This window comes from Poecilia latipinna, unplaced genomic scaffold, assembly GCF_001443285.1.
Source record: "Poecilia latipinna isolate Pla-1442-1.1 unplaced genomic scaffold, P_latipinna-1.0 Scaffold16, whole genome shotgun sequence".
Taxonomy (NCBI): Eukaryota; Metazoa; Chordata; class Actinopteri; order Cyprinodontiformes; family Poeciliidae; genus Poecilia; species Poecilia latipinna.
Genome location: NW_015112632.1, coordinates 301,041 through 327,403, shown reverse-complemented (window position 1 = coordinate 327,403; position 26,363 = coordinate 301,041). Strand labels below are relative to the sequence as shown.

The 26,363-nt window shown below is 39.4% G+C and overlaps 2 protein-coding genes across 2 annotated transcripts; both read left to right on the top strand.

Moving 5' to 3' along the window:
* Positions 1–84: 84 nt before the first annotated feature.
* Positions 85–5,567, top strand: LOC106948279 (protein AMBP-like). The gene is made up of 7 exons (XM_015033861.1): positions 85–1,162; positions 1,348–1,493; positions 1,571–1,647; positions 2,727–2,846; positions 3,280–3,381; positions 3,685–3,734; positions 3,825–5,567. Exons 1-7 carry the CDS (start codon positions 1,043–1,045, stop codon positions 3,885–3,887), a joined length of 678 nt encoding a protein of 225 aa, XP_014889347.1. The 5' UTR covers positions 85–1,042; the 3' UTR covers positions 3,888–5,567.
* Positions 5,568–5,942: 375 nt separating this feature from the next.
* On the top strand, positions 5,943–10,878 carry LOC106948273 (protein AMBP). The gene is made up of 10 exons (XM_015033854.1): positions 5,943–6,174; positions 6,562–6,704; positions 7,734–7,810; positions 7,910–8,026; positions 8,313–8,414; positions 8,580–8,659; positions 9,907–9,991; positions 10,080–10,247; positions 10,340–10,513; positions 10,699–10,878. Exons 1-10 carry the CDS (start codon positions 6,055–6,057, stop codon positions 10,719–10,721), a joined length of 1,089 nt encoding a protein of 362 aa, XP_014889340.1. The 5' UTR covers positions 5,943–6,054; the 3' UTR covers positions 10,722–10,878.
* Positions 10,879–26,363: the final 15,485 nt, after the last annotated feature.

Below are 26,363 nucleotides of genomic sequence, written 5' to 3'. Positions count from 1 at the left end.
AATTCCAGACACCCGGATATATTGTCTTGTAGTGTGATGTTGAAAATGACAGCCACTTGAGAAGTGCATGTCGAGGATTCAATTACTGTATAGCAGTAATAACAAAGAAAATGTGGAACAGAAGAATCGAACAAAGAAACTGAAAAACCAGGAACTTAAGTGAAGTAGGGGAAGAAAACGACAAAGGAACCAGACGAACTGATCAGAGGCGACGTGAAACAGCGTTGACAGAATGAAAGTTGAAAAACTGAGGGAGGGAGACTAATTAACAGCCGAACAGGACTCAAAGGCTCTACACAATCCTGGAAGAATAGCCATTGTCATGGCAACAAGTAATAGGATCCTAATTAAGAAATGAACCAAAAGGGGAAAAGCATCATAATCATCTTAGAGAAATAAATACAAATGTAAAGGGAGCAGAACACAAAAACCGAGAAACTAAACGTGAAGAGATGAAGGAATGCAGGAGCACCTCTGTAACTATAACGAATGGCAAGACCTAAAAAAAACCATACTATTGCTATACTATCAATCAAAACATTAACCTTTTTTTGTGTTGTTTGTTTTTTGGTTAAATAAATAATTTATCCCTTGTAAGTATAATGCAATATAATTCACTAAGCTTTCAAAACCTTGATAAATCTCAGGAATGTCCATCCACCAGCAGATTATGTAGTATTTAGATCATTTAGGTTACAGACCAGAAACAGATTTATTACTATTAATTCAAACTCTAAGTGTCCTGTAGAGACCCTCTTGGAGCAGCAAACCAGCCTTTTCCCCACTGACCAGCTGTTAAAGCCTAACAGATATTGATTGGTTGCATGTTTACAGTTAGTTTCAAACTCTGAAGTCCAGGGATTTATTTCAGATTAGTCCGAACAACAAACACTTGAATGTACAGAAACTGAGAAGGAGATAAAGTGATGCTCGGACCTTCGCTCTCAGTCTTTGAAAGCAAAACGGGGTGGGAATCCAAAAAGCAAAGCATGACGGTTAGCTTTGAAAAGGCCGGTTCTCACTGTAGGAACAGATTTTCAGGATGCAAAGAGTTGTGTTTCTGGTGCCTCTACTGGTTGTTGGATCGACATGGACCCACCAGATGGACCCAGTGATGGAAAATAGTCCAGCAACACCAATGGAGAACTTTGATTTTGAGCAGGTGAGTGTTTAAGACAGCAGTTCTTCTTTCTCCCCCCCATTTTAGCCATCAGTTTATGCAAAACTGTTCTTTTTTTCTCACCAACTAAAACATTTAGAAGCTCCTCTGTGAAAATGTTTATGTTGATCTCATCAGTTCACCTGCAGATGGCTGGATGTAGACTGTGTATTTTTTTTCTTCTTCAGTTTACAGGACGATGGTATGAAATGGCTGTGCTGTCCACTTGTCCTCACTACATGCAGCGCAAGAAGAGAAACCCTGTCATTATGGCGCTAGACCTGAAACATGTTCCTACTCAGCATAACTTTACAATGACTTCCTCCACCTTCAAGTCCGTTTCTCCTGTGTTGTAATTAACTGCAAAAGATGTAAGTTTTTGTGTGACCTACAACATGTTTCTTCTTTCAGGAATGGCACATGTGGGGAGACTTTGACAGTTTATAGCTTGACCAGCACTCCAGGGCGATTCTTTCACCGTGTTGCAAGTATGTTTCTGCCTTTCTCTACATCCTTTCTGCGACATAAGGTTGTTTTTACATAGCATGCTACAGCATTCAGTAGCAGTGGCTCTCTGTAGTTAGTTTTGTGAGACTTTATAAGTTACGTTGCTGTGGAAGAATTTTGACTCGATTTCCTTTACGGGTTTGCTTCAATTTCTTAATGTTTGAAGTTTGTAATTTAGCATTTCAGTCAGACTTAGGTCTGAACTTTGACTGGTACATTTCAAACGTCTTGATTGTTTCCTTTGTCAGCCTTTCACTTCAGATTTGCTGCCGTGTCTCTGGTCTTTGTGCTGTTGGCGACTCAGTTTCACCACATTTGACTCTGGAACATTTTGGTATATAACTCAACAGCTGCAAGGTGCTTTGGTCCTATCTCTGCAAAACAGACCTGATTTTACCCCTCCACCATCATTGTGTTTTGCAGTTTTTCTGATAAATTTGCACTGAGTGCATGACACTGGTCTTCATGGCCAAATCTTTCCTTTGGTATTAGCTGTCCTGTGGACATTGTTCTAGAAATCTTATGGTTCATTCAGATGCAGCAAACCTAATTTGAGTTGCTCTGTTCATTTTAGAAAACAACTTCTGTAGAGCATGCAACAGGGTACAGATTGGGATTTTTGCATTTTCTTTGAGCAACGCATGGGCTGACCTTGGGGTAAACTTGCAGGGGTTTCCCCTCCTGGGAAGATTGACAGCTGTGTTAGAGTAATGGGCTGTTAACACACAGCTCATGCTCCCAACCAGCAAACCTCCAAAACTCTGTTCTTCAGAGTAGTTACTCCTACTTTCCCTCCTAAATACACTGTAAACAGTGAGTGTGCATTAAGTTTTCACACACGGCTTTTTAAAAAAATCTTCTTTATTTAATAAATAAGAACACTTTAGAATCTATTTTGTGCTTTGCCCATTTATGATTTAAGCAATTTTACAATCTGATAAAGACCTCAAGGTTTTGCTGTTTGTAGTATGTAAAGTCCTAAGAGAGTGCATACTTTTTTTTTTCTGTGAAAATCTGTGAAAGCGTTCCTCAGACATCAAATGAAATTTCCTCTCTGCAGGATTTGGAGCCGATGTTGATTCCTTCGTGACTCACACAAACTATGATGAGTACGCTCTGATGCTGCAGCTGAGCACAGAGCAACCATCGGGAAATAAAACCACCACAGTTAAACTTTATGGTAAGTCAACAGAGGTTTCCAATCTGACTCTGACTGAGCGACCAGGAGAAAAAAACCTGTGATTCAATAACCAAATCACAACTACAGTTAAAACCAGAGATTAAGGTTTAAAACAAACCCTTCATTTGATCGACATGCTTCCTTTAACTTGAAGTAAAATGAGTGTTTTTGAGTCGGCGTCATGACGCTGAACATGTTTGGTTTGTGCTATATTCAAAATGATTCAGTATACCTTTTCATTCTAATTTTATTTTTTAAAAATTAGCCAGAAAGGAACTAAATCCAAACATTTTTCTTTCATCTGATTCATCAGTAGGAGACACAGTTACACAGCATCTTGGGCTTAAAAAAGAAACAAAATGCAACATGAGAATTTGTCGTCCAAATAATCTGCTATGTAAGAGTGAAATAATGACAAATGTCTCCTTCTCAGGTCGAACTATGAGTGTTAGTGCTCCTGTTCTTGATCAATTTAAAGCACTCATCAGACGTCATGAAATGAGTGAAGATGCTGCTATCATGAATCAACACATAGGTACTTCTGATATCTGGTTATTTTCAATCACTGTTTTTTGGCAGGAAATTTTGTTTTTTATTATTATTATTATTATTTTCGAATCATGTTAGCATGATTTATTAATTATCAAGCTATGTTTTTATATTCCGGCCATTTTAAGATTTTGCATTTTCTCTGGATTAAAAGTATTGTCTCAGATTTGTTAAAGCACTTTCAAAAGGAAGTATTCTGTTTACATTATTCTATTTCTGTATTCATTTTTCTCATAGAAAAATATTAATGTTTTAAACTAAAGAGATTTAGTTTTTCCTGTCTTTCCAGGTGACTGTTTTCCAGGTAAACAAATGATGGAGGAAAGTGCTAACCACCAGGTAGCCGTTTCCCACTATGATGAACCAGTTCATGACTCTCTGTTTGACATGAGAATAATCATAAACAACAGGTCATGTGTTTGTTTTCAGGCTTTTGTTCCTCAGATCTCCAGACAGAATATTACAACAGAGGACAAGCAAAGTGATGTCTGACCAGGCTACAAATAACTCATTGTTAGAAATTTTTAAAAGCCTTGTCTTAGATTTGATTTCTGATGCAGCTCACAGTCTCTCCAACTTTTTGTTTATGCATCTTTTAATATACAAAGTTTACTTTTGTTTACTTTAGATTTTCCTCCCAATTTTAAATGAGAAAGAACCTTAGTGGTCAACAATACCACTGTGCTGGAGCAGCTAAATGAATTTGCAGTCTTTGTCTGTGACATAACACAATTACCCAATGTTAAAAAAATGTATTGTATTTTATTTTGTTGTTATTACTAGTATTTTTGTAGTATTAGTAGTAGTAATTGTATGCATGAATGAACATAATGTCTCAAAATTCAAATAGTCAGAACTAAAGATGAAAAATAATAAAGAACTATTTGTTTGTATGAGAACTGTCTGCTGAACTCTGGATCCTTTTTATATTTGTAATATAACTCAATGCCACATTGTTCTGAGGAGCTGGTTGAGTAGAAGTTCAACTTCAGCTTCACATGTTGAGCTACTGAGTTTGAGCACGTTGGGGTGTCGCTAATGTGGTGCTGCTTTAAACGTACTTTGGCAGGCAGATGGATAGTGTTAGCAGGGAGACACCAAAGTGTAATTTAATGTCGTTATAAATCCAGCTGTTCAGTGAAGATGTCATGTTAAGGAACAAACAGCATCATGAAGATCAAGGAACAACACAGCAGACAGAGTGAAGCTGGTTGGAAAACGATATTCCAGACTAGATGCAACGAAGCACACAATGTGGGAGCTGCAGAGATCCTAAGATCAGTTTGCAGAATCCTTCAATAATCATACATTCTGCAAACCTGTCTTTGGCGGAAGAGTGGCGAGAAAAACGCCGCTGATAAAAGAAAATGGTAAGAAGTGTTTACAGATTGACACGAGCCATGTAGGAAACAGCAAAATTGAGGAAGAAGTCGTTCCTGTCTTTTGAGGCCAAACTTGAGCTTTAGAGTCTTCATATTATTACGTTTGGCAGAAAATGAACTTTCACATCACTCCTAACGCACTACCTCCACAATGACAGATGGTGGCAGCATGGTGCCGTAATTTGTTTTTCTTTATCAGGGATAAGGAAATGCATGCCACACTTTTCAGAATTTGTTAACAAATGTGAAAACTCTGAATCTTTTTCATTGCCCTTCACAATTATGCACTAATGTGTTGTTTAACACACATAAAATCCCAATAAACCAGTTTGGCGTTACATAATAATAAAATGCAAAACGGTTTAGGGGTTGTGATAAGTTTGTGTTGTTATGTTGGAGCTTTGATAAAGTAAAGATTTCAAAAGGCAGTGACCAGAGGAACACAACTGACCTGATGTGACCAGTATGTTCACTTTCTGATCAGCAGGGCGTGCTGTGACAAATGGAAATGAACTTTTCTAGCCATAACGTAGAAATGGCAACAAGTCAACCCATGAGCAAATTCCTTATCGCTTTAAAACCAGTAAATAAAAATTACAGTAAAAAAAAGTATTGTCATTTGTTTAAAAATGTATGTGCACACTTATGTCTGTTTACAATGATGGTAAATGATTCAATGAAAGCAGGCATAGTTGTATTTTGCAAACATTTTTCCAAACGTGGGAACTATTACAGAAGAAAATTTCCAGATTTGTGCCTCTAGATCTGACAGTACTGTCAAATATATATATATATATATATATATATATATATATATATATATATATATATATATATATATATATATATATATATATATATATATATATATATAAACAAAGTTTATGAAAATCATGGATCCTGTTTATTTAATAGAATACCTAAACATTTAAATAAACCTAATTTCCTTGTTTCGTTTTTTTTTTTTTTTTTTTTTTTTTTGCTCATCCTGTAGCACATATTGATCTGCCAGTAGTGCAGCATCTCTGAAGTCCAATGTTTGAGTGGTTCACTGCCCCTTGTGATAAATCAAACTAAAGCAGAGACAAACAGAGAGACAGAACTTTGCTCCTTTACTTGTTTGCGTTTTTTTGGAAGCCAGGCCGTGGGAGTGATTATATTCTGAGTCCTTTACAGTTCAATGTGCGGTCCTGTTCTCAGCAGTAGAGAGGGGCTGTCACTGTGCTGCACACCTACAGGACAAGGTTCGACAAACGTGGACACAAAGTTCTGACAAGATGCAAAAATCTGTGGCTTTGGTTTTTTTGCTGTTGTCCGGATGGATAGGGGCCCTCCAGGGACTCCCTGTTCTCCCAGATCCTCTTTACAGCACACAGGAGAACTTTGATCTGAGCAAGGTGAGAGGAGAACCTCCTAAGTTTCACAAGATTATTTGAATCATCGAGCATAACTGCAAGAAATAAAAAAATGTTTGGTACTAAAGATAAAAGCAAGGAAGCACATGTAGAGCTATTTCTACCCGTTTAGTGTTTCCTGCCTTGCATGTTCTTCATAATACTTAAGGAGTACTTTACATATGCAGATAAAGACATTAAAATAAAAAATGTCATAACTTTTTTTTAAGTACAAACTATGTATAGGGAAGAGGCTGAATGGCTGAAACAATGTTTTATAGTTTGGTTGCATTTTTTAAAAAATTCTAAATATCTTAAGTGTGTGATTTTCTACTTTCTGTATGTGCAATGTTTGTTTTTTATGACAATCCTGTTAACTCTTCATGACAGTTTTTGGGAACATGGCACGATGTTGCGAAGGCGAGTACATCTCCCTACATGCAGCGCTACAGCGGAGAACGAGCCATCGGCAAACTGGTGCTGCAGAGGGGCAGCACGGATGAAAAGCTCAAAATGACCCGAACTGTGCTCAGGTTGGACTTCAAATACTGTCATATGTCAGACTTAAAGGACAAAAGAGTCCAAACAAATCGCTTATTTTATCAATCAGCAAATGTTTATCATTTCTTCACTTTCAATGTCTTCTATGAATTGGAAATTTGTATTTAAAGTCACAGGAAGTCAGACAAACACTCATGCAAATTAACAGATTGCAAAACATTTGAATTTTATCTGCTTGATGATCAAGGCCAAAATCGATGTTTGCCAAGGCTTTCAAAAGTTCAAACTCGGACACAGTCAAGTATAATCGATGTGGAAAAAAATAATGAGACAGTCTTGGCTGAAGTTGAATATTTTGACATCCAACTTACCGAAATATATACCAAAATATATTCTGGTTTCACCAGAAATATTCTTGGAAATTTCTGGTAAAACTCAAATTAAATTTGGGATTGAAGTGACAGCAGAACGTGAGTTTACCACCGCTTTTCCTTTTAAATGATGCACTCGGTCAGGGGCGTCAAACTCATTTCATTTTGGGCCAAATTAAAATCATGAATGTCTTCCAAATTTTGTGGAAGGAGATGTTGATAAAATCCATTAACAAATTGCAAAGATATTAATTAATGGCTGACCCTGCATTCAATGAGTACTTCTTGAAATAAAATAATATTGGACATCATTTCTCATTGATGTTATTTGGTAGTATACAGATAAAAACTGCCTTGATTTGGTGATAAAAAAGGGGAAACTTTTTGTTTTTCAAAGGACAAACCATCATTCCAATCCTCTATAACTTTCAAGGTTAAAGTCACAATAAAAACAGGGGGAAAACAATGATTAAAAAAAAAAAACTGATGCTACATTTGATTTGTGTGATCACAGATGACTCTTAAAATCACACAATTTAATAAAACAAAATATTTAAGCAAAATTCAGCAAGTAGGCTCAGTCAGATGTTTCTGTGTTGGGACATTAGGAAGCATTACAGAAGGTACTATTCTGGAATTTGGTTACTACTATTTGCTTTGATCGCTTGAATTAAAGTGTATTTTGTGCAGACGGGGAACATGTCAAGAGAGAACTGGGGATTATGAGTTGACCTCCACACCAGGACGATTTTTCTACCATGTTGCAAGTATGTTGTCTCACTTTTTCTCTCTATTAATTTGGTGTTTGTGCTCTGATGATCACCTGAGGAAATAACTCTTGCTGGACGTTTTCTCCCTCTCTGCAGAGTGGGGAGCCGATGTGGATGCTTATGTCGTCCACACCAACTACAACGAGTACGCCATCATGATTATGAGCAAGCAGAAATCAACAGGAGACAAGAGCATCTCACTCAAGCTATACAGTGAGTTTCCATCTCCTGGAGAGTCACCGCTGGAGAACAGATGATGGAAATTGTTGGCACATTCTCAACCAAATACTCTTTAAGGAAGCACAAAGCAAAAGTGAACAGACGTAGGATGTGGATTTCCTGTGGTACATTTTTAACAATACTTCAAAGATAACGTGTGGAAAATTAATTAGCTTTCTGCCTGACTGCGATCCGTCTGGGCTATAGCAGGAGCAGGTGGTGATTTTGGTACAAAAAAACCCCCAAAAAAACGTATAAATACTTGTTCTGTTCTCTGTAGGTCGGACAAAGACTGTGAGACCAACGATCCTGGAGGACTTTAAAACTCTGGCCAGAGAGCAAGGAATGGGTGACGACGCCATTTACATTAGAAAGGACAAAGGTAGACAAATGCATTTGCATGCAAACATATGCTAAATAGCAAAAAATATATATTTTATGCGTCATGTAATACTTGTCCCAACAGAGGCTGTTTTAAAATCTGTACACATTGTATATTAGTGATTCAGTCATATACAAAAAAGATTTCCATTTTCTCTGTGTGCAGGCGACTGTGTTCCTGGGGAGAAGGTGGCCGAGCCGACAAGTCAGCCTGAGCCTCAGCCTGAGTCTGAGCCTGAGCCTAAGGTAGAACCAATCATCCACGACCACTGGGCAATATGGACTTAAAGTTTTACCACAATATTTTGTGGTACTATTGTAATAATGATAAAAGTGACAATAAGAACTACTCATTTCTTTTTTTTTTAGGTGACTGCATAACAGAGAAACTGTAACCCAACAAGCACAAATACTCCTCTTGAAAAATTTGTTAATAAGCTTCTTTAGGATGTCTTAGGATATAAATTCCTACAATGTGTGTAACTGCATTTAATTCCATCCATCCATTTTCTGAACACCCTTGTCCCTCAGTGGGGTGAGGAGGGGTGCTGGTGCCTATCTCCAGCTAACGTTCCGGGTGAGAGGCGGGGTACATCCTGGACAGGTTGCCAGTCTGTCGCAGGGCAACACAGACACACAACCATGTGCACACACACACACACCTAGGGGCAATTTAGACAGACCAATTAACCTAACAGTCATGATTTTGGACTGTGGGAGGAAACCAGAGTACCCGGAGAAAACCCACGCATGCACAGGGAGAACATGCAAACTCCATGCAGAAAGACCGGGGCCGGGAATCGAACCCAGAACCTTCTTGCTGCACGGCAACAGCTCTACCAACTGCGCCACTGTGCAGCCCTGCATTTAATTATATTATCAAATTCATTAAACAGCGGTGAAAAATTGTAAAAATAAATAAATAATCCCGACAATACAGACAGTTTTTTGGTATTTTAACGTTACTTGGAATTTATCATAATAGCGTCAAATCAAAATCTTTGTATGATAAGAAATGTATCACTATAAATTATAGGACAAATGCCCATCCCTATGGATCATATGGTTGAAACCAGATCTTTACATCCACTTAAAAATCATATATGTTTTTTTTTTCCCCATCACTCTTTCACTTTAAACCAGACAGCATTTAATCTTTTTTGCGAGTTAGGAAAACCTAAATAATGTGTTTTTTATTATTTGTTTGTATTCAGTAGCTTTAAAATACCAGTAAAGTCCATGTAATACAACATTTTAACCACCGGGTTAGGGAAAAATGTGACTGAAAATGTCTTCACAATACCTGATATATTGTTTTCTAGGAAAGATAAATGCTTTGTGCTTTTAGCAATGGCTTGCTTTTTGAAATCTACAAACATGCAGTTGCATGGTAAATGGATAATATGATGATTTTGACAAAGAAACCTACACAATCAGTTTGCTCTGCAACCTTTCTGTTGATGCTGACTGAGTTTTGTCTCTCCGTGTTGCAGCGGGTGAGGAGAAGTATTGTCTCTTCTTTGACTCTTGACGACTCAGAGGGCTCTGGTTTCGAAATGCCACTGTTCAATGGAACCAGTGAGAGATGAGCTACATTAAAACATCACTTTAGTCCCTTTATAATATCTAAAGGAGTCACACACAGCCTCTCTGTCTCTCTTTACAGTGGCATGTAACGCCGCTCCGGACACTGGACCGTGTTTCGGGTTGCTCAATCGCTACTTCTACAACTCTTCCTCAATGAGCTGCGAGCTCTTCCAGTACGGCGGCTGTTTAGGCAATCAGAACAACTTTGTGACAGAGAGAGAGTGTCTGCAGAGATGCCGCACAGAGGGTGGGAAGATATAACATTCTGTTTGGAATATGTCATTGGTATTTGACCAATAAGGAGGATTTAATCGAGGTTCAACTTACTTGATTCTCCAGCTGTGTGCCGTCTTCCCATGGCTGCCCAGCCCTGCACGGGTCAACCAGCTGTCTGGGTCTTCGACCTGTCCACTGGACTGTGCGTGCCCTACAAACAGGGCTTCTGTCAGCCCAATGCTAACAAGTTCTACACTAAGGCAGAGTGTGAAGAGTACTGCGGGGTGGTGAAAGACGGTGAGGCGGTTTGGAGATCATCCCAGACACACGTTTTGCAGCGAAAAAGCTGAACATGTTAATCTTTGTGAAAGTCTGGTAGAATTTGCATTCATTCATGAACAACACAACAGAAACCCAATGAAAGTGTATGTCATAAAGTAAAAGCCCTATTCAGGACATTTCATGTATTTCTCTGTTTGCAGACGGTCTCCTGATGTCAAACTGAGCAAACCGAGGAAGCGCTGGCTGCTGCTCTCCAGATCTCTTTTCACTGAGACGAATCATGAATCGGAATCAAACATGGGGCACAACGAAAGTACATCTTAGCAAGTCAGCTCTGACGTCACATCATGTCAAGCTGTCAATAAAAAGTCAATACTTTGTGGGTCGGTGATTATTGCGTTTCTTTTTGTCCGTGCAGCATTCAAAGTAACGGAAGATTCAAGTTTACATCACATTAGTGTCGCACAGATACAAATGGAACAGGAGTTTCAATAATACAAATCTGATGTCTTTCAAAAGAAAAACCATGGTTAAAATTAATCAATATCTGCAAATATTCTTAGTTTTCTTATTTTAGTTTGTTCCTTCATATATTTTGGATTTAATCTTTAGTACACCATACAGAGAATACTGTGCAAAAGTCTTCATACCTTTGAGATCCAAACAGCTAACAAACTGGACACATGATGCTGCTAGTGGTCTCTCGTGTTTGGCTAACTGGTCTCTCTAAATTGTTCTTAGGTATGAATGTGTGCTTTCATGGTTGGTTGTCGTTCTGTTCACCTGTGATGGACTGGTGACCTGTCCAGGGTGTCCGGCTTCTAGCCCAATGGCTGCTGGAGAAACTCACCAAGTTCCCCATTAATCTTGCTCTGAAACGAGGGTTGTAGGCTAATGGATGCATGAATGTAATGTGACAAAATGCTGGCAGGACACCAAATTAACTGCATTTTGTCAAGTCCTCTCAGTTTATATATATTTTGAAATCAACATTTTTAAAATATCTGCAAAAATTGGAACATCTTGCATGTTTAAGCTGCCTCCTTCTCCTTTCGACATCTGTTTTAGAATACAAGGCAGTCAAAATGTGTGCTTCATACTGTAATTTATAGAACAATGAGTTTTGGTTCTGTTCTGTAAAAATGCAGACGTATATTATCACTGTTTAAAACATGGGTAAATGTGCAAAGATATACATGTGCAACATTTATTTTCAGGGGGGTTTTTTAAAGAAAAAAAAGTGTAAATTGAATGTTTGTGTTTATCTATCCTGCCAAGAGAGAATCAACAAAGAGCAAATAAGATGCTCTCAATCGAAATCAAGGAGCTTTTTAAGCCAACTTCCTATTCAAGGTCAAAACCAGGAGGTGGCGATATTCTTCAAACTAAACACGACCCTCCTGAGTTTCTCGGTGGCTCTCTCTCGGATTCCTGTTCTCATGCAACGACTTTAGTCAGCAAATGATGAGTCATTCAGAGCTGAAAAAGTCACCACTGCGAGCTTTCTCTCCGGTGAAGGAGCCAGGCTTCCTGTTCTCGGTTCCCAGAGTTCCCGGCTGCTGGCAGTAGAATGCTGGGAATATCCGGAAAGGAAGGGGAAGTGACATCACAGAGCTGACCTTCCGTACCAGGCCAGTTCACCTGGTGCACACTGCACGAGAGGTGCCAAACAACCAAACACACACAGATATCAAGAGGAACTTACTTTTGTGTTGCTCTGAGAGAGATGAGTGCATATTCAACAGTGTTCCTGACACATTTTGACACTTTGAGTTTGTTTTTCCGAGAGAGCAGTGAAAGAGAGACTCTGAGGTTCCCATGAAGAGAGAGGAAGCGATAACCTTGATTAGTTCTGCAGAAAACTTTCCGACAGTCTGAACTCGCCACAAATCTGGCAATAAAATTCCCACCATAGCTTCAGCTGCTTCTCACTACAGCAAATACTTCAACTTTTCATCTGTTCAGCAATTATTTTAAATTCTTACTGCCGTACAGACAGCAGAAATAACTTTTTATTGCTCTGAATTTCTTCAGCTCACTGTGAATTTACTGCTCCAGTTATACTTTAGAACATGACCTTCTGCTTAAGACAACATCCAAACTCCAAACTCCAAAAAAAAAAATAAAATTAAAGAAGATTAAATTTGGTAGGTAGGAGGATTTTGTCCACAAATGCATTACTTCCTGGTCTTCATGTTTCCTCAGCTGCCTGTCAGAGGCTGGGGAACATGTCAGTCCTCCATCCTGATTGGATCTTAAATTTCTTTTAACTACTTGTTCAAGATGTCCACCACAAAGAAAATGTATCTTAATGTTTCAAGAGCAAATGATTTTTTTTATTATTTTAGATTTAGCCACTTAACTGTGGTCAAATTATCATAATCTTTAAAGTTTTGGTTTTACGTTTTCCAATGTTTTAAGATTCCTTGTTATTTTTTGTTTTTCATATGTGTTGGTTTTTCATCTCTTAGTCTCTGTATGATTCTCTGTATAGCTCAGTGATTTTATTTTGAAAGCGTGTCTTTTCTGCTTGTTGCTTCTGTGTGCTTTTGTCACATTTTTGGTCCGAGTCTTATTTTGGTCCGGTCACTTCTTATTTTAAGTTGTGCCTCCGGTTTGTTCACATTTCAGATTGTTGCTTCCTTGTTCCCTGTTTATTCTTCAAGCATTTCTCTGATTTCCTCAGTTCGGCTTCAGTTCTTTGCCTCTCTGGTCACAGCTGCACCCTGTTTCTAATCAACCACCTGCTCCTTGTCCAGTGATCAACACTCAGTAAGTTAATTGTCAGAAGGTCCTCTTACCTGTATCACGCCTTCTGGGGCTCCTGTAGTTCTTTCCTTTTGTTAGTCCCACCCACCCACCTCCTCACTGTCTTTGGGTCCTGTGCTACACCATTCTGTGACACAAGTAGTTTAAAAGGCACTTTTTTTTTACTGTAATCCTCACAAACCAGCTGTTTTCTTTTCTCTCTTTTTTTAACTGCATAGGTATGACAATTTGTGCACATTCAAACATCTTTCTTAAAATCTAGTCGTGGTTTTGACCGAACAAAGTGACACAGAAATAATTAGGTGAAAATTTCACATAGACTGAAGCCGAACATTTTTCCTGCAGATATTATCAGAGTTATCAGCATTTTGAAGAAAGCCTCGGTCATCACACGTCCTACCGTGGAAACTCAAACCACACATGCAAGACTCTGTGAGGGATTTACCCCCTCCCTAAGAGGTGCTGTTTTGCATGTTCTTTATATATTCTGGGTTATTTGGGTGAATGTATTGTTTTGGGAGGTGGTTTGATTTGTTTTAATCATCTTTCTCATCTCTTTGAGGTCACCTGGTCCTGTGTTGCCGTGGAAGCGCGCCCATGAGCAGCGCTGACAAGGACCTGGTGTTTCCAATCAGCCTCATTGGGAAAATCCATTTTCAGAGAGGGAGAGATGCATTTCTATTTTGACTGGATTCCAGATTGTTTGTTTCTAGTTTTGTTTTTAGTTGTGTTTGAGTTAATGGTAACTTGATAGACACTTTCTAGGTATAGTTTAGTGCACATGTTTGTTTGTTTTTAGCTGAAAATGACTCCACCCCTCTAATTAGTTCAGATGGGAGCCCATCCTTTAAAAACCAGGTGGTTGAGATGAGGGGGAGATTCTCCCTCTTGTTGTTTTGACAAATGTGTTGTGCTGAACTGAATGGAACTGAACTGTAAGGTATGAAACAGAAGATAAAAGAAAAGAAATATATTGAGTACACGACAACTGCTGACTCCAGTCTCTTTCCTCTTGAGTCGTATAACCAACAGACTCATAGAACAGTTTTCCGCTCCAAACTACAATCTGCTGTGCAAAGCTATTTAAACTGTTTCATTTATATACTTTGGCTTCAAAGGCTCTTTTTGTCAATTACATTTTTAATTCACTGCATTTATATAGAACAAATTGAGCAAATTTTGTTTGTAGTTTAGATGTTTTTTTTTTTTCATTTGTTTGAAACCTTTTAGGGCAATATACTTAGTAAAATTAGAAATTCAGATGTGGAGGACAAGTATCCTGTGAAAGACAAATAGTATTTCAAAACACTGACTAAGTAACAGGGAGAAAAATCATCAGCGAATACCTGACAGAGCTGCCTGGTGCTTTGGGAACAAAATACGAAAAACATGGATGTGGCTTGAGACACACAACTGTGTGTAGAAAGGATTTGTGTCGCCAAAGAGCCAGACAAAAGAGAAAAGGAGAAACCTGAAAAATTCAACCTAATGCTCATTTGCTGCTTTTCATAAATTGCGGTATTGTCGACAGTCTTTGCTGAAATAAAACAATTAATAAAGATGTATTAAATAAACAGTGAGGAAAAAATATCCAGTGTCTGAAATGAGATTACTGAGTTGAGCTTTGTTTACTTATTAGAGGACTTCTAAAAGTTTCACTTCATTTTATCCAGGGGTATCAATTTAAAGGATGTCCAGGTTAGTGTAAATGCATTCCAAATGCGCACCAAAATTTTGGAAAATGTTAAATTGTTTCCTTTAATTTCACAATCATGCCTGACTTCATGTTGAGTCGGGTTTTCAGGAGTCTGTTTTATGGATTTCTTGTGGACTTTTCCATTCAACCAGCTGTGAAAAAATGCTGAGCTCTTATTTGGGATGAATCATATGTAGGTGGTTCCAGTAATGTAAAGTTAATCTCTGTGTTCAGTGACCTCTGACCGACTGACCTGAAGAATATTCTGCCCTCCACCGTCTGTCTCTCTACACAGTGTGACACTCCGGCCCACTCTGCTCTGCATGACCTCTCCATGACATACACACACAGAGTGTAGCTGACCACTCAGCGCACTCCCAGACGAGATACACACACACACACACACACAGTCGTAGGAGCCGGGACATTCCTTTCCCCAGGTGGCAGAAAAGAAGCAGCCAGATCAATGTCCTAATGGGCTGCAAACCAGCGGCAGACAATTATTAACCCCTGATGGGTGTGAGGTCCTCCTCTGTCAGGACAGACTATTGAATGACCTGTGTGTGCGTGTGTGTGGTGAGAGACGTATTTCTGTCATGTGGACCTGGTTAACCGCCATACAAGAGGTGTCCTATAGTGAGAAAACGGAACGTTACATGTCAGCAAAATATGCTCTAAATAACTATTTATAGATTTTTAAGCATCAAAATGTATTTTTACGCATAGTTTATACATTTACAGATCAATATGGTAACATGGAAAAATTGAAAAATGATGTTTGGATGATGTCTCCCGTTTTCCTCACTTCACCATTATGACAGCTCTCTTAAGTTTAGCTCCTTTATCCTCCAACTCCCCATCTCTCTTTCACCCCTAGGCCTCCACTTCAAATCCAGCATGTCCATGCTTGTGTGTGTGCGTGCGTGCGTGTGTGTGTGTGGCGGACTGGTGGTGGGAGGACAATAGGCAGTAAGGGGACCAGCTGAATGGGACTATTGAGCCTGCTCAGCCAAACAGAAAATCATCTCCCATCTCACTTCAAACCCCACAGTTTCACTCTGTACAAGCGGGCCTTTATTCTCCATAATTACTCACTGATACACATGTACACACACTTTGGCACACACACACATTTACATATATACAAATGCATATTGCTTGTTTGCTCGTGTACCTTGATGTGTACATGTATGTTGTATCGTAAACACCAATGTGTGTTAACTTGGCCAGTTTGGAGTTCTGTCTGAATTGCCATCTTTCTGGATGGAAATAAAATAAAACAAAACAAAATGATTATATTTAAAAATGATAATTCTGAATTTTTATAATGTATATGCTTCATACAAACATATAGACAAATATGTTATGCAAATAGTCTTATTTTTTTTTCTGCCAGTATGACAATGTTTTAGCCTGGAACCCGTCAGCCTGCATGTTAAAACCTCGCCTTAGCTACAATCGTGTGGATCCTAAAAGTAGGATGGGAAAAGATTCAGTCTAATCACTATAATCTCCAACCCCATATAAGCCTTATTTTCTCTGCTGTAATAAATAAACGTTGCTGCAACATCTGTGTCACACTGTGTGTTAACAACCTAATTCACTGTAAGCCCCTTAACTAGAGGAATTATTAGAAACCACCTGTCAGACAGAGGCAGCAGGCCTCGACAGAGAAAGTGCTGCTGAATGGTGCAGCCGTAGAGGGGCGTTTAAACCCATACAGTCACTCCTAGCATGAGATTCTCACCATAAACATAAACAGGATCACTGTTAATGCTGAAAAAAAAAAACTGATTTGATGTAACTTCATTTTAAACTGGATTTTAAAATATTCTTCCTCTTGTTGTTCAATAAAGTGATTATTTCAGAGTCATAAATGTCATCTATAACATGACGTGATGATTTTGACACTAGGATTTCAACATAGATAGTGAAGAGCACATGTCTGTCCTTGTCATCTGACTTCCCCTTCAAATCAATATTACTTCACAGACAGACTCTCCTGTAAGCAACAGAAATGTGTAGGAGTGTCTGGCAGTCTACAGAAACAGGTGTGGGAGGGTGAGAGCAGAACGAATCTGCTACTCGCAGCTGGAAAAAACACCGGTACCTCTGGGAGTTTTTCTGGCTAATGAAAGGTGTTTTTTTTTGTTTTTCTTGTCTAGTTAAACCACTCACTGATCAGCAGTATTAGATTAATTTAATAGATTAGGAACTGAGGGTGCTAATTGTGTTTGTTCAGCAAGAGGAATTGGAAAAGTGTGCAAATTTCTCCTGGATACAAGATTCTAGCTGCTCAGTAGTGTGACTGCTGTTCTATTTTCCTCTAATGCACCAATTTCGGTACTTCAGATACATTTTGGACTGATATGTTTTCACCAATTTTGAGTTGTCATGTCTATAGAATAACCCTCAAATTAAATAAAATAAGTTCTAACTATAAAAACCACATCAAAAGAAAGGTTATTCTTGGCATAGATAAAATCAATTTCTATGATGTAAGTTGTAGAAAATATAAATATCTCAATTCTCTTCAAAATTCTGTCAGTGTTTTTAAAAGTGGATGAGTTAGAAACCCAGGCTTTTTTTCAAGTTCATGTTTGTATGCACATACTTTATCTACTAAATTTTAGGACATAACATGTTCATGCCTCATTTTTGGTTAGAAATGACCATATTGAATAATTGTTGCTGTTATACCAAATTTTGCACTGTCTCTGTCTGTTAAATACATTTTTAGCAAGAGATGATGTAATATAAACCATCCAGCATTGAAGTGGTTCTGGGATCAACACACATTTTGCACCAAAACACATTCATCTTTGGGAAACGGAAAACTATTTCTTTCCAAAAAGAAAGAATGCTACTGTGATGACGGTAAATTACTATTGTGTTTGTACTTATCTGTAATTGGATGTAATTTGATGCTACTCTGGGTAATAAGAGGTGGATGTAAACTCCATCCTATTTTAACTCAAATGTTGGATCAACATGTCACAAGTTTGCAAAATGACATCATCATCATCAGGACTTTCTCATGTTTTTAAAGACAGAAATGTTTGTGTGTGTAGAAAAAGCAGAAACAAAAAAAAACTCAAATAACTAAGTTCTTGTTATTCCGGAATTGAGCAAATAGCAACAATTTTGCTCATTAAAACTTGCCTAACCAGGAAGATTGTAGGGTTTAATATGAAATTGTGATAAAAACAAAAAAGTATGTCTTTTTCAACAACAGCCGCGTTTCCATTAACCATAAAAAACAAATCATGTTGATCATCTACTCCAAGTCTAGGATAGATGAACAGAGTGAAACTCATAAGATCGCAGCTTATGCATCTGCACAGGCAGCAACAAGAATAAAATCTATTTCAAAAATCATGGTCAAACTAAGAATTCATACAAATATCTGAATTCTTATATAGTGTTCTCAAAATTTCAAGTAAACACTAGTTGCAACAAAGAGTGCAGGCATCAGGAGATGTGCTGAAGCCGCATGCATGCGTGTGACGGACAGGGGAATGCTAGGTTTGGAGGGGGTGGGTGGGTTGAAGCTCCATATGGGCACCGCCCTCCCCCAACCCTCCCCACCCCCGAAAACAGGCAGATGTCAAATGGGACGTGCCTGCCTGATGGGGCACAGGGTCACACTGCACAGGGGCAAATAACAGAACAGGAGGGGCAGACAGAAAGAGGAGAAAATGCCTTCCTGCCAACAAACCCTCTCGCACCCCCCCTCCCCCAACTGCTCCCGCCCCCTAAATGCACCAAAAAAAATGCTGCCAGAGACAAAGCTGCTGGTGCAAAACATGCCAACACACAGGCTCTCTGCATAGCATTACATTTATTATTCTGGCAAATAATAATAAAAAAAATAAAAAGTAGAACAAATTGATAAAATGTATTGCTTAGAAAAACATGCAAAATGAATAAACAAAAATGCAAATTCAAAAAGCTAAAATAGGAATACATTTTAAATACAAAATACATTTCAACTCCTCTGTTGATAATGGACGAACTGAAAAAATATTGTCAAAGAGTTTAAGCATAACTCTCGCTGATGGTGTTTCTCTTAAGCAACACCATAAAAAAGTAAAGAATAAAAAATATTTAAGTAATACTTGATTGTGGAAACATCTTTTTATCATTTTATAAGTAAATAACCACGTGTTTGTTTCTAACGCTGTCATTCTTACTGATGCAAACAAGCAATGCTCAAATTATAACTTGTTTTTCAAGCTATAATATATTTAATATACAGCTGCTCTAAATAATCATTTAGAATCAGTAAATATTCTTAAACATTCTGATTTAAAAAAAAATGCTTACATATTTATCAATTATTACTGTCAATTCTTAATTTTTCATATTTCATATTTAGTAGTTAAATATGCATTTCATTCACAGGGATTTGTGAAAAAGCTGCAGCAGGCAATTGTAAACGATTGTAATAGGACAGAAAAATTATGGTTAAACTGCAAATTAAATATATTTAAACTAATAATATGAATGTGATAATGTGAAAAAATTTAATTAGAGTCAAAACAGATATAGAGATTAATCTATTTTTTCTTTGTATGCAACATCTCACTCTTAAACTATCTTTAGGGAATTTCTAATAGTGACTCATCTTAGACAATGATTTACTATATTTTTGTTGTTTCTCATGAGATGGAAATACATCTCGTTTGTCTGTTTGCTTGTCTTATTGATGTAATCACGAAGGACGAGCGACATAAATATCCTCATTTAGACCCGCGTCGGTCAAGTTTGATCATTTTGATGAGAAAATATAAATAGTAGTTCTTCTATTATTCATTTTTGATTTCAGATTGTTTCAGATTTGTCACATGTTGCTTCTCGCATTTTTGAGACTTTTTTCCTCTGAGTGGAGAAAATACATTTTCCAGTCGCACCTGAAAATGTCCGACTGCAGCTGAAAACCCCAGCCTACCCGAAAATGAGCACCGAGCCCAATTAACACCTCCATAAAACAGTTTCACTAAGGACGAAGTTCATCACAGAGCTGTTGTGCTTGTTTTAGTTAACTGTGGTGAATGAAAGGGAAAGTGCTTGTACTTGATTATAAATTGCACAGTGATTGCTGAGTGTGCAGGGCGGCAAGCATGCCTCTAATGCGTCTGGGTCTCTTTGAAGGGAGATGCAGCAGAGACAGGTGTCTGTTCTGTTGTGTGTGGGTGTGGAGGTATGGGCTTCAGTCATAAACAAAGCAGGCAAATGGACACACACACACACACACACACACGCACACAACCACAGAGGCAGATCTCTGAGCTCTGAATGGTTACGCCCGCAGGGCAGGAGTAAGGTTACTTTACATACTGCACTTACAGCTCCCTTTACCACTGGGGTATAAAATGGATTTGAATGAGAAAGAGGAGAACAGAGAAGGGAGGAGGGTGAGAAGAACAGAGGGGAGGAATAGGGTGGGGTGAGGACTCCCTTTTGTGTAGCAGGAGGTCTGCTGCTGCCCTGGCATGGCTATGGAGATGGAGGAGCGGGGGTCACTCGCTCCCTGCTCTTCCCTCCCTCTCTCCTTTGACTATAGGCTGGCTGCTCCATCTCTCCTCCTCGTCCTTTCCTCCCCATTAGCATAGCAGCTGCCTGATACGGGGCGTAGGGTGGAGAATGGCCAGGTTGCTGTGTGCATATGTGTGTGAGAGTGTTTTTCTGCAGAGGGGAGGGATGTTTCAGAGGGAAGGGGTGGGGAGGGGGTGAATAAGAGGGGCGGGGGTGGTCCAGTCAATGGCGGTCCGTCTGGCTGGTGAATAGCAGCTAAAGCAGGCCCCTAGAAGATAGACAAAAGAGCCAGGAGGGGAGGGGATGGGGTCGGGGTGTGTGCGAGGGAGATGGAGGGGTGGAAGAATAAGGCAGTGAATGGAGCGCCTTGTCACTGGAGCAATGGAAAGAAGCACAGAATGAACTGGAAGAATGAAAGAAGAGTTCAAAAGGGAGCCGAGGGCAAGGAAAAGACCAGCCCGACCACCTGTCTCTCTGCCTCTCTCTCTATCCATTTCTTTTACTCCCCTTCTTACTCACAGGCGAACTTCAGGGGAGGGGGGAAGGGGAGGGGGGGACGGTGGCGCGCTGGTTGTGGTTAGCGACAGACATGTTTTTGTTTTCAGGGAGAAAGTGCGGCATCAGCAGAATTTAAAGCTCACTGTCAATCTGCCTGCATCGGTCTGCGCAGGTTTAAATGCGTTTGGTCCGGGGCCGGAGGCCTTTGACTTCACCGTCTGAGTCATGAACAAATAAACTCAAATGAGTAAAAGACTGGGTAGCGTTACGCTTGCTTCTGACAATGCATGCATAAAAAGTGAAAATAGGACCGTGGAATATGAGGTTGCATAAATCTAAGCAAAATCACTTTGCTCTGTAAACTTTATGAGAGAATAAATAAACTTGAGTCTACAGTGAATCACTCTGCTTGCTGGCAGTTTCGGTGAATGCAACAATTCTCACGACTTAATCCTTTAATTTTGGACTTTATAAGGGCTGGTGAGGGCTTTGGTTAGCCAGCGTGACTGTGACTGGTTGCACCCTGACTAAAACAAACAAGAAACAAAAATCACCAGGCAAAACGTTGAGGTGATTGTGTTTGGCGTAATGTCAAATTAAACGTCATGAGATCAGATATGGCTTTGTGCTTCCTAGAGCCTTGTAAAATTACCACTATTTCAAATTATAAACTGACTCTAACTGTAAAAAAGAGAAACAATCTGTACCTTTCATTATTGGCTAAGCAGAAAAAATAAAAAAATAAAAAATTTGCCATCAAATAAATACATATTTTAAGCTCATGTGCTTCCACACTACAACATGGATATCCTACCAGTAGCAAGTTTGTTATTGTTGGTGCCCTTTGGTCAGCAATGCGTCTCTTCTGGCCCGCGTTCACTCTCCATGGTAACCAACTGTTGCTCTCCCAGGGTTGGCTCAGAGATGCATTACAGCATCAGAATAATGGGGGTTGGGATTGTTTTATTTTTTGCAGCAGAACCACCTGTTAATTACGTGGTAAGATGCCAGTTGCCAACACACTGAGCACCTCCAGCTGGATTCAGAATAATCCTTAGACTCGAATAGCCGAGACTAGAAGCGCTCTGCCTCTTGTTGTGAACCTCGCTTAGCTGTAAACCTGACAGGATGCTATAAAACCTGATTAATATGTCATAATTTCAAAGGAGTTTAAAGGAATCCATTGTTTTTCCTTTGTTTTTACTAATAAAAATCTGCAAAAGTAGTGTTACTTTTTTTTATATTCAGATCCCTTTACTCTGATACCCACTTAATAAAATCTAGTCCAGCCAATTGCTTTTAGAAGTCAGTCTTTGTCTGGGATCTGGAGTTGTGCTGCTTAAGGCCAGTTTTTGTCTCGTCTCTGTCTCAAACATGCTCACTCTGCCTGAGGCTAGTGCAAATCAGCCAAATCTTAGTTGAACTCATTCACTTTTCATGATTATCTGTTTAACTTGTCACCAGCTTTTTTTAGATTTATTAGACAAGTGGCCTAGTTGAGGGTCTGCTTTCATGCAAGTTTCATTATCCCTAAGAGTTGTGGTCTCTGAATAGCTGACAGAGAGGTTTTGTTTTTGTTTTTGTTTTTACAGTTAGAGACAGTTTGTAATTTGAAATAGTGGCAACTGGTGGAGCACACCAACTCCACCAGTTTGTCTGGAGTCCTGCTATTGGTTAAGCATGTCAGGGGCAGTTGTTATTTTAACATTTCCAGCAACACAACATTATTACAATTTCCTTAACTTGGTTTGATCTTAGTCTCACTAGCCTCAAAGTCAGGGGTCCCCAAACTACGGCCCACGGGCCGGATCCGGCCCACCTCCTCATTTGGTCCGGCCCCCTGAACAATACCAGAGAGCATTCAGTGTTTTTTTTCATATATATGTGGATTTTTCTTCAACCACCGATATGAAACTTAGTTTCCCTCAATGGAATATATACTAGTCAGTACCAGTCACCGTTTCGCTCACGTTTTTTTTCCATTTGCATTCTGGGTGAAAATCTATCTACAAACGCGAATATGTCGTCGGCAATAATCCAACACCCCCCCTCGTCAACAAAAGTTTTCTAAGGTTTCTTTCTCGAAAAACTAAGACCGGCCCCCGACCAGAAAAGGGAACAGTCATGTGGCCCTCGCAGGAAAAAGTTTGGGGATCCCTGCTCAAAGTCATGGAAAGGAAATGATGGTGTGGGCCTGTTTCACGAGTTGCGTTCGACCCTTTAGTTCCAGTGAAAGGAACTCGGAAATTCTGCAACCAATGTCGATATTTTGGACAGTTTTTTAGCTCCTTACTTTGTGGGAACAGTTTAGAAGTGGTCTCCCAGTAAAGCAACGGCCATAAGGGCATGGACAGGTGAGTTTGGTGTGAAGAAACTTGACTGGGCTGCACAAAGTCCTGACTTCAACCTGATTAAGCACATTTCAGACTAAGAGTGGGGACTCTGAGCCAGCCTTTCTTGTTCAACATCAGTATTTGATCTCATGAATACTGAACAAGTCTACAGGCTTGTTGGAGCTGATTTAGCTGCAAAGGCTGGGCCAGTGCCATATCAAAGCGTTTGTGTTAAAAATGGGATGTCATTAAAATTCACATGTGTGTAAAGGCAAGGGATTCGATATTTATAGATATATAGTGTGGCTAAAAAAAAAAAGAAAAAAAAAAAAGAAGGACAACGTGGAGTCAAAAGTCCATATTTTAGCTTTTTATCTCTCTCCTGCAGCTGCACGGATGATGAATGATCAACACATTTATGGTCCTGCAGGCCCCTCGGTCTGTGTGACAGGTTTTCTGGTCGGTTAGAAGGCAGGTGGATGACGGGAACTGAAAACTCAGACTTTATTTAAAATCACGTCAACAGTGTGAGCGGTCTCACCCCTGGATGTGCATGAAAACTAACAGAGAGTGACGGAGGGAAATCAACCGAGAAGGTGCACGCTCAATTACTCAGGAAATGAAAGTGATGTCACCTGTGCAGGTGAGTCATCAGCGTGCAGGAGACTTAATCCTTCAAGTTGCAAGCGTTTAGCCAGCTGCGGGTTTTGGAACCTGTTCAACCTTTAAATTGACGTTAAGCTGTTATTTTTTTATTTTTTTTTTTTTTTGACAACTTGAGGAGAAAATCTAAAATTTTAGCAACAAGCGCATGATTTAATACAGCACTGCCTGAAGGTTGTAAACACATCCATGCTTAAATGAAAACAGTGTTCCTCTTTTTGCGGTTTTCATTGCTCCACATCCTTCCTCTTCTGTGTGCCTATCGCACGACCTTCAAAGAAGTCGTCCGTTGCTCACCATGGCTCAATCAGACTGCAATCAAGTGAAAACCAGTGGACTTAGGAGGAAGTTATAAACTCGATCGCACAATCAAGGCTCATACCGCAGGACACATGTCGAGCAGGGTGCCGTTATGAAATGGGGAATTTGTTGCAAAACCAGTTTAACTCGCATTTTACACGTATCACAATATGTTCGGTTAATCTCATGTGTTGCAGGCCTTTCAAATAAGGGGGTGTGAGCACGGTTATGAATATTTTATGAGCCTCTGAACAATGGCCTTTTTGAATGGAGCTGGAAGATAATCGGACAGATGCACTTGATTGCAGCTGCCGCAACACAAACCCACCGAAAACATTTCACTGTGCTGCTACTGTTGAAGACACGGCAAGTATCTGTATTTGCCAGATTAGATCGGTTACTCTCGTGAAATTGATTTTGTCGCTGCTCTGTTATTTATTTATTTATTTTTCTGGAACAGATGCATTTCCCTGAACAAATCATAAGCTTTTTTTTTTTTTTTTTTTTTTTTTTTTTTTCCCCCTCCCCCCTTCCCCTTCAAGAAAACATGCTCTGTGTTGCCCTGGCTCAGTGACACAGGCCTCACCACGCAAAGCCAAGACTAAGATGTGTGAGGAAAGCCAAGGCACATGAAGAACCTATTAGGGGGCCTAGCAGCCAGCAGCAACTCTGGGAGGCCAGCCAACTGAGTGTGTGAACAATGGGAACCCAGCTCAACAAAAACATCCTGCAGAAGTGAGGGAGGGAGGGAGAGGCAGGCCAGATAACCCGACTTGGCTGCAACGGTATCAAAACACAGAAGGGCTGGTTTTTTAAAGGAGCTAACTTGCCTTCTGTTTGTATCTGACAGAGAAAATGCATCAGGTCAGTGCAGTTCAAGCGCTGGAAACCTTTGAGTTGAGGTTAAGAGCAGTTCAGCTGCAGCTCAGACGAGAGGGTTCAACAGCTGCTTCAACCGATACCGCACGCTCTTTACGTGTCAGAGAAACCAGAAGAAAGAAAAACGGTACTCCTTTCTTGACTGAAAACTCCCTAAAAGCCACAACCATCCTTTCCATCTCAGTTGCGACGTGTTTTTTCTTCTCTCTTTTTTTCTTTTTTTTTTAAACCAACGCGGCCAACACCCAGAAAGTGTCGCAAGAGAAACACCTCAATCATGTGAAATCTTTTGCTGCTTTTCCCACGACCTATTTGCGTAGCGACACAATATCGCATGCGGCACAGGATGTCGAACCTGACTCAAATAAACATTTAATTTCAAAATATGCAACTGATGAGGCCCGTGAACGAAAATAGCTATGGTAATTACCTAGCAGAAACCTAAAATTCCCAGCACGTACATTAGAAACTAAGACCGAAATCTTAACAAAACATGACGGCTGGTGTTTCCTAATCCTTACACTCACAAACTGTACAACCTTGTTGTAACTTTATCTTAGCCAGAATCCAGCTGTTCTGCGAAGGGTTCAGAGAGTTAATGGAGAACATTGCAGAATAAACAACGTCACGAAGACCAACCATCACGCCAGACAGGTCCGAGACAAAGTTTAAAGCAGGGTTAGGTGCAAAACAACAAGCTCTGAACATCTCACTAAGTTCAATTTTTCATGCAATGACAGAAAAATTATGTCACGTGTCTAAACCAAACATGGATGTCCACTTAACTGACAGACAGTTGAGCTTTCATGAGAGTACCAGCCAAGAGGCCTGTGCTGACTCTACAGAAGAGGAGAAAAGATTCACAGTTCAGGTGGGGAAAATTAGTTGAAAGGACAACCATTAGTCATCCATGTCACATTTTCAAAAACAAAGCAACAAGAAGTTCACTCCGCAAGGTCAGGGCAAACGTGTGGAGAAATGTGCTCTATTCAGATGAGACCAAAAATAAACGTTCTAATCAACATGTGAAACACTTTGTGTGGGAAGACTAACACTCCACGTCACTCTGAACACATTGATGAGTATGCCTTTTTTTTTTTTTTTTTTTTTTTTTTTTTAACACAAAAAAAGGGAAAAAAAAAAAAATTTTAAAAACCCAAAAAAAAAAAAAAAAAAAAATGGGGGGGGG

Excerpts from the sequence above, each read along its gene's own strand:
- LOC106948279 (XM_015033861.1), top strand. The coding sequence starts at position 1,043 with ATGCAAAGAGTTGTGTTTCTGGTGCCTCTACTGGTTGTTGGATCGACA. Across the intron at positions 2,847-3,279 it reads CACCACAGTTAAACTTTATG|GTCGAACTATGAGTGTTAGT; the intron begins GTAAGTCAACAG and ends TCTCCTTCTCAG. Across the intron at positions 3,735-3,824 it reads AGGAAAGTGCTAACCACCAG|GCTTTTGTTCCTCAGATCTC; the intron begins GTAGCCGTTTCC and ends GTTTGTTTTCAG.
- LOC106948273 (XM_015033854.1), top strand. The coding sequence starts at position 6,055 with ATGCAAAAATCTGTGGCTTTGGTTTTTTTGCTGTTGTCCGGATGGATA. Across the intron at positions 8,415-8,579 it reads TTACATTAGAAAGGACAAAG|GCGACTGTGTTCCTGGGGAG; the intron begins GTAGACAAATGC and ends CTCTGTGTGCAG. Across the intron at positions 8,660-9,906 it reads AGTCTGAGCCTGAGCCTAAG|CGGGTGAGGAGAAGTATTGT; the intron begins GTAGAACCAATC and ends TCCGTGTTGCAG.